The following is an 8,706-nucleotide window of genomic DNA, read 5'->3' on the forward strand; positions in this document are numbered from 1 at the left end:
ATCAGGCTTGATCATCACATTGCGATTGGTTTGATCATTTATTTTATCTCTGACTTATTTACCTGTTGTTCTTAATCATTCGTATTGAATTAAATCACATATCCTTTAAACCGCGTATAAATTTAATTGTCACTCACTTTTGAGGGTAACCAATATGGTTAATCATTCGTATTGAATTAAATCACATATCCTTTAAACCGCGTATAAATTTAATTGTCACTCACTTTTGAGGGTAACCAATATGGTTATTTTATTTGAGTGTTGTATGAAAGATGAAAATTAGTTGTATAATATACGATCGTTGTATGAAATTTGTATTTAAGTTATAAATACTATCTTTTTACGTTGATGTGTCAGCGTAATTTTGTTAATATGTCCCTTAGAGTATTTTGTAAAAAGGATGATCTTTTTAATATATTTTCTGAATTCTTAATGCTTTGAAGAGCCTTAGTGTGCTGGTACAAGTGTGCTTTTAGTCGCAATCATCGCTCGACACAGCCAAAAATGACGCTGATATTGACACTACATTAGAATGATAGTGATAGTGAACAGTTATTCTTAAGCAAAATATAACCACATATCACCCATTTAAGTATAAAAATATCCTGTACCTCACATAAAAAACCCAGTTAAAGAAACAGCTTTTGAAACGTGATGTTGAAAGTACAACGAAAAATATAGAAAAAAACAAACTAAAACATTACATTTTTCAGCAAATTTCACGAATAATTCAAAAGGCCTTTGTGCCAGACCAAAAACCCTGACCCTTGGCAACAAGAAAATCCGATTACATTGCCTAAAATTGTGCTCCACGAGTGAAGAGTTCTATAAAACAAAGCATACTCGCTATAATCTTTCTACCCAAACTTGAATCCACCTGCAGGAACATTAGGCTGGCTGTTTCCGAATTGGAAACCTTGCTGATTCCCATCAACGCCATCGGGGAGAATTTGCTCTTCATCTTCTTCAGCCCAGTATTTCTCCAAGATCTTTACGGCCTTCTCATAGATCTCGTTGTTGTCATGAGTTTGGAGATTCTCGATCTTGTCCAATCCATCACATTCATCGATCATTTGTGCATATAAATTAATTCCACCATTCATGCCAGCTTCTTTGTCCACCTCGCCCACCTTTAATATATTCTCGAGCCCCTCCAAGCATACTGTAACGATTCTAGGATCTGGACATATCAGGAGATCGCATAGTGGCTTAATGCAACCTTGACTTGCCAAGAATCTGCAATAGGATACACAAACAGATCCCATTATTGGCCCCTCCACTTATTTGAAATAAGAATGTTAACACTTTCAACTCTTGTAATTGAAATGTTCATCTTTTCACAGTTGCACAGTAACCCACAATTTGCTCATTCAAAAACCTAATAGCTATTCCCTTAAAAGGTTAAACCCTCTAACGTGCCAAGATAATGAGTAGAACAAGCATTCATTAATTATCGGTTCGTGTTTCAAACCAGGAACTTTGCATACTTTACCATCAGATAATACTCCAACAAAATGCCTACAAGGGGCAAAGACTCCATGAGCAGTCATCTGATCATCATTTATCATCAAATAAGAGGAGAAATTTGCTGTTAATTTTGCTTAAGCTTCACGAATAGTTCTTTACTTGAAAACTCATAATGGCACGGGTTACAAGAGGATGATGATGGGATCATAGATCATATTAGACAAATAGTTCAATTAATGCACACTCCCAGAGAATATACAGAAACAGAACAAACCTAATCTGGTCATAAGATCCTCCAGAGGTAGCATTTGAGATAGCCCATGCCGCCTCCTTCTTAATGTCAAATTCTGCACTTTGCAATAGGTGAACCAAGGGAGGAATAATATTTGCCTCAATAACAGCCTGTTTAGAAGGAAATAAACAAGTGTAAGTGCATTAATATCAAGACGTCATATAAAGGAAAAGAAGATAAAGAGAACTTCCTGAATGAATTCCTTTCATCCCTGAAAGGGGAAAAAAGAAATCTGAAAAAAAAAATTGACGAAAAGGAAGTGAGCTTCTCAATGAAATAAATTGGTTCTTCATATAGCATCTCACTCCAGCAGCACTTCTCCATCTCAACCATCCTATTTTAATTCTAGGTGTTGCATCTTCATCTATCATACCCTTCTCCAAGAAGCTGAGCCTAAATATCTGAATTTGGTATATTTAAGTAGCAAAATTCCGTATAGTCTCACGTCAATTTCACTATTCTTCTATTGGCTAAACTTGACGTGCATATATTATTTCTACTTATCCTAAAACCTTAGTGTCTAAAGTGTTTCTTTATAGTTCAATATTTTGGTTGATAATCCTCACTAGTTTCATCAATTAACACAAATAGTTTGCAAATAGCATAAAGCATTGAAGCTCATCCTGTGTACGATTAGTGAGTTCATCCATAACTAAGGTTAACAAATACGTTAACTAAGGTTAACAAATACGTGCTAGATGTAGGTCCCTCTTGTAAACCCACATGGTATTATGGGAATTACACCCAAGATTATGGGGAACCCTATTGTATCTCCTATTGTTCTACGGAACCCTATTGTATCTCCTATTGTTCTAACACTTGTAAGAGCTCCTTTCGTACATATCCTCAATGACAATTCCTTTATATATATAGTCTTAGTTTGCATTTTCTTTTCACTAAATTCCATATTATAGTTATGCCAGCCCGCTCCTTCAACCAATTTGGGACACTACAAAGTCCCAGAAACCCTGGTGTATTCTACATATTTTACATTTGATAACACTGACTTAATCACAGTCAATCTAGCAATAGTCTCAACTACCTATACCCACAAGGAACTTCTCTTTACACCACCATGCCTAGTTCCAAAGTAGTCAGGGTTGGCTTCATGAATCCTCTTTATCCGTTTCACTTGGTTTCTTTTATACTTCTTACATCTCTTTTGCTTTTCTATGATTTACTTATTTCTTCCATCCCATATTAGTCAAAAAATGCAAACTGAAATTGTTCTCAAGGGGGATCGAAGCATTTATCGGGATCAAAGCTACAAGCTTCCGGAATACACTGCCTTCATTTCCTTAAACAGACTAATTAAATCAGAACACAACAGAGCTTAACTGGAACGGAGACACACCTGTATTTGGGCTTTGTTTCCAGCAGTGATATTAGAGATTGTCCAACACGCCTCCTTCTTGATGCTTTTCTTGTGATTTTGAGTTAACAATTGACACAGACATGGCAACACTTGGTTGTCAATTACATACTGAAATATATAAAGCAATTAGTCATGCGAAAATAGAGCAAAAGAAAGAGAGGAGAAAAACACTTGTTAAACGCTTAAATCCTTATTCAAGTAGAAGTGGAGGTGATATTAGAAGAATTTTTCAATTTCCTAATTATGAGGAATCTATACAACTTCATCCTGAAAGATAAAGAGACATGATAAAAATATTGGCAGTGTTACTCAGTAACTTGTGCTCAATAAACAGATTCACATGCTAAACTGGGATAACATAATCAACCGTACAACAGTTTCATATCATTTATATTTTTGATGTGGAGATACAGTAACCTGAAAGACAAAGTGCAAAGATAATTTAAACACGATAAAGGTAATATCAGAACATTGATTCACCCAGAAGATGAAGCAGCCGTACCTGTGTTTGAGCATCATCACCAGTGACAATATTTCCCGCGGTCCGGAGAGCAGGAATGAGAACTGTAGGCGACGGATGACTTCATAAGCAAGTGTGAAAAAGCCAAAGTTAGCGTCAAATCAGGTGGATTTTTATGATAATGCAAGCATGAAGTTGGATGTCAGAGAGCGATATCCAACTCCCTAAAAGCATGTATGCAGACTAAAAACAATGATTGTAGAGGAAGTTGGAACATACCGAAGAAGCTCCACAAGTCGTGGACAGACACCTGCCTCAATTACAGCCTGAATCTTATCATTTGGGCCATCAGATAAATAAGAAAGGGCCCAACAAGCATCTGTCAAGACTTCTTCATCATTCATGTGGATAAGTTGTTGAAGAACAGGCAATGCAGGTTTGACCTATAAAATACACTGTCAGGCAATTATTTACTGAAATAAAACTTTAAGTATCTATGTACATCTGGAACAATATTATAAAACACAAAAATGCTTTCATTAGAAATAATCCAAGTCCACTTACCGCCTCAAATGGTGTTGGTGGTTTGCCTCGACAAAAGTTAGAGAGAGTCCATGTCGCGTTTCTTAGCATTGAAAGCTTTGAGTGTTCATTCAGCTGAGCTAGCAATGGCATCAGTGCACCCTGACTTAGAACGAGATCTCTACAACTTGGGGAATCGCCAGCAACATTGCCCAAAGCCCAGACTGCCTGTTTAGTAAATTGGTGTTACAATAGAATTGTTGCCCAAAGTATTAGAAAGAACCAACAAGTATTAAACTCTTATGTCTTTTTAGTCAAGGGACTTGCACGTTTTTAGAAGTTTGGACATCACAACTCTTTGAAGAAAACAGAGAATCACGTACAGAAATTACAGAAAAACAACACCTGGGAATTCAGCAAACCTCCTACATTTATACAACAATCAATACCGCTAGGCTTTCACTTAGTATCAAGCTCCTTGAAAACAGCGCATCACATACAGAAATTACAGAAGCAATATCTGGGAATTTTGCAAACCTCCTACATTTATACAACAATCAATACTGCTAGGCTTTCACTTAGTATCAAGCTCCTTGAAAACAAAGCTACCACAACTCACTAATCCCTTGTGCAAAATGGATCCCACAGTTGCGGTGCACTGGCTACTTGGTACATTAAATTTAGTTATCCATTTTTATTATCCTTTATTTTTACATCTCCATAACTTTTCTTTCTCTCTAAATCCAACTGCACTTAAGGAAATCAGATTATATTTTTTTAATCAGGACATGCAAGTAAAAAACAACAACAACAACAACAACAACAAACCCAGTGTAGTCCCACAAGTGGGGTCTGGGGAGGGTAGTGTGTACGCAGACCTTAACCCTACCTTGAAAAGATAGAGAGGTTATTTCCGATAGACCCTCAGCTCAGGCAAAATAAGAAGAAAGGAGTAACAACAAGTAGTAACCCCAACAGGCCAATCAAAAAATCGAAGTCAACAAAACAAAACAACAAGTGATAACACAGAAATATAAGAATAAGAAGATACAAGACTACCACTACATAGCACACCAATACCACTGGTATGAACAAGGAAAAATTAAGGAAAACAATCATTTCTTACTTTAGACTTGATTTTGCTTAAAATTGTAGAATTATGAAGAAATGATTAATGTATATGATTGTCCTGTCTTCTCAAGGTTTCTAGAAGCATAACTTAAAGAAGCTCTCCATACTGAATTATGTTTTAGCCTTTAGGTTAGATAACAAATTGCAAAGTCATTCATGTTCCACAAACCGAAGTGATCTGCATAATGGGTGACATAGTTTTAAACTTTAAAGCACACCAGGAGAATATTGAAGTTCACGTGAGAGATCGGGTGCAAAGGTTAAAATAATAGTATAAAATAACAAAACAATTACCTGTTCACGGACATCATCACTGGCTGAGCTAAGAAGTTGTACAAACTTTGGAACAGCTCCATGGTCAATCACGATGCGAGTATGTTCCGATGTTCCAGATGCAACATTTGTCAATGCCCAGGCAGCTTCAAACTGCAGGCACAGGAAAGATCAAGGCAAACGTAATATTGTTGCTGCATCTTGAGGAAACACAACATAACAGGAAAAGAAGGAACTATAAATAACACATTACTTGAAGCTGAGGTAGGTCATGCCGTCCGAGGAATTCTACAAATCGAGGGACAACTCCAGCCTTGATCACCTCATCAATTGGAGGGCAACGCTCTACAGTTAACAAAACTATAGTCAATCGCAAAGGCGAATTAAGAAAAAGAAAAAAAAAGCCAAAAACAGCGGAACAAATAAATACCAATCGATAAGAGCTTCCTGAAATGTGTTGTTGCTTCAACTTGTGCTGCAGGATCTTCTGACCATACTCCTTGGACCATAAGAGGAATACTTTCCAGCTGTCAGAAAACACAAAAAAATGTTAGAGGTGGACCGAGATTATAGTAAAAAGATCAGGGAAAGGAAAGGACGAGAGTACCATCTTTAATCTCTCAAATACATTCCACCTGTCCTTATTCTAAACGTTTGACAATTCCATAGATAATTATCTGTAACCTTTAACGTGTTTCAAGAATCCACAGTCGTCAAAGCATTCACAGCATGATATGGTGTTTCCTTATAAAACTAATGCCACCTTTTACATTAAAGAAAAGGTTAAATGATTTAACCTTTTCAACCGTTCAGCATAGTGTGTAAGCCCAAAGGACTTACTGATTTCCGTTCCTCTTCTTAATTTCAAGAACCAAACTTGCCAAATAATACATTTCTGTTTGCGCTTATCATCTCTCATTTTATGCTTCTGATATATTCATTCTACAGTTACTCGATTATTTTTCCTCGTCATGATGTGGCATTATTTACTGAAATCTTTTTTTGAAAATCATTCTTTACTGAAATCTGAAGCTAGGTTTTCAATCGAAATTCACGTCTGTACTGATATAATGTGCTAAGATCGTGGTTCTATCGATAATATGCTGGAAATTGTAACTAAATTCTCTACATAGATATTTTTGTGTTCGATATTGTATGCTCATATTTTAAGTCCTTGATTGTAGTATGGCAACATTCTTTATCTCTGTCTAAGTCTTGCTAGCGCTCCCTTCCACCATCGTACTTGGTCTACCACTCCAACAATTTGATCAGCATATTGAAATTTGGCAAACACTAAAAAAATTAATAAAATCAAGAGATAATTTCATTTTGTAAATACTAGGATCGTGCAAAACAACATACAATCAATTATAACTTGTCCTGATGACCTATACATACTAGCATTTTCTCTTTACACAAAAAGAACATGCTACAGCTTTTTCTAGACTACTAGTCAAATTTGTTCAAGTATATGATCATAAGGAGCCGAATATTGATCCCACTGGTAATCAAGGGCTGCATAGCTCTAAAGAAGTACTGTAAGCAAGTCCACACATAATTCTCTGTAGTACCAAGAAAAAGAATCATCAAAGTCCAAATATCTGGCATTTCTCTTGCTTATTGCTAAAATATTCCAAGCAAACAAGCACGATCTCAATAATAACACATAAAGAAAAGATGGATTAGTAAGTGGTGTCAACTTAATTCACCTCAACCAGTAAAATCACAATACCCAACTCGTATATAGTCAAAAGAAAAAGGCAAAAAATACAAACTTTTTTCTTAGCTCCAAAAGTAATCAACCAATAAAATCAAGAATCAGACATCACAAAGATCAAAACTTTTAGACATTACGTGGCATAAAACACAAAAGGGTATACACAAAATCGCAATTAAGAGTTCAAGATACACATTACCCTTTTCTCAATAGCGGCAGGGGCATCAGGTAATTGTTGGGACTGAAGAAGAAGGCCCTCACGTCGCTTCTTGAGGAGATTGTCTTCGCGTTTGTTCTTCCTGATCTCCACTAAATTGTCCTCTCTTCTTCTACGGGCTTCATCTGCATCAACCCCAATTTTGTAAGATTTCTTACGAACCTCAGTTCGAGTGCCGGGTCGAAGAGACATTTTCTTGAAATTGAGGGGGTTTTGGGGGATAATAATGACTCTCCCTCTCCCTCTCAGTGGAAATTTGGAAGAAGAAAGAAAGTGGAAACTGGAAAAGTGAGATTAAGAGAGAGAGAGAGGGGAAGAGAAAATCTTTTGAGGGGGTGAGATTTTGAAGAATATAAAAGGCAATAGACAGTACGGGGGTCAGTAGGAATGGGTTGTGAAACTCACTTTGGGTTATTCTTTGTTTTTGCTTTTAAGACACGTTAAGGAAAAAAATAACAGGCTGTTATGAAACAATAAAAGAAGAAGAATAGTATTGCAGAGAAAAGTAGAGAGAGAATTTTTATTGATTTGGGATGAATTATAATTGAATAGAACCCTTTATTTATAGGGAGAGAGTGACTTAGCCACCAAGTAATAAACCCTAGAATCTTTCTAAATATAGACATTCACCATAAATAAAATTTTATTTATAACACTCCCCCTGAATGTCTATTCAACCAGATAATGTGCCTCGTTAAAACCTTAACTAAGAGAAAACCCAATGTGAGCATGTGATTTTTGCCTTGCACGAATTACTCCTACAGATTTCTTTAATTTATGATTTTTTCTTTTAATTGTTTAATTTGTAAGAATTAATTGCACAATTTTTGTGTTTATTTGCATTTTTACTGTGAGCATTTTAGTCGACATGATTCATAGAAAATAGTACAAAAATTCGCATTGCATTTACATTTAGGATTTTATCTTATTAATTAGTAATTAGGATTTCACAAATATGTATAAAATCACAAAAAATGAGTTATTTTTGCTTTGTTTAATTTGTAACTTTAATTTTGGTTAGATTTCTTTTAAATTTGGTATTTAATTAATAGATTGGGTAGGTTAATTTAGTTTTAGAATTAATTTAGATTTAAAAGCTTTAATTTGAAAAGTAAAAAGAAAACAAAATCAAAGAAATTAGAGTATTTACTTTAAAAAGGTACCCAAACTAGTTGAGCCAGTCTCTGATCTAACTCCCTACGGCCCAAACGAAACCCGGTACCGAAAACTAACCCAACGTACCGTCCAAACC

The 8,706-nt window shown here is 35.7% G+C and overlaps 1 protein-coding gene across 1 annotated transcript; it reads right to left on the reverse strand.

Annotated features, from left to right (window-relative positions):
* Positions 1-587: 587 nt before the first annotated feature.
* Positions 588-7,812, reverse strand: LOC109210153 (importin subunit alpha-4). The gene is made up of 10 exons (XM_019373528.1): positions 7,437-7,812; positions 5,951-6,047; positions 5,774-5,865; positions 5,542-5,673; positions 4,159-4,344; positions 3,874-4,037; positions 3,637-3,715; positions 3,114-3,242; positions 1,742-1,869; positions 588-1,236 (listed from the first exon to the last, which is right to left on the reverse strand). Exons 1-10 carry the CDS (start codon positions 7,644-7,646, stop codon positions 858-860), a joined length of 1,596 nt encoding a protein of 531 aa, XP_019229073.1. The 5' UTR covers positions 7,647-7,812; the 3' UTR covers positions 588-857.
* Positions 7,813-8,706: the final 894 nt, after the last annotated feature.

Source organism: Nicotiana attenuata, unplaced genomic scaffold, assembly GCF_001879085.1.
Source record: "Nicotiana attenuata strain UT unplaced genomic scaffold, NIATTr2, whole genome shotgun sequence".
Lineage (NCBI taxonomy): Eukaryota > Viridiplantae > Streptophyta > Magnoliopsida > Solanales > Solanaceae > Nicotiana > Nicotiana attenuata.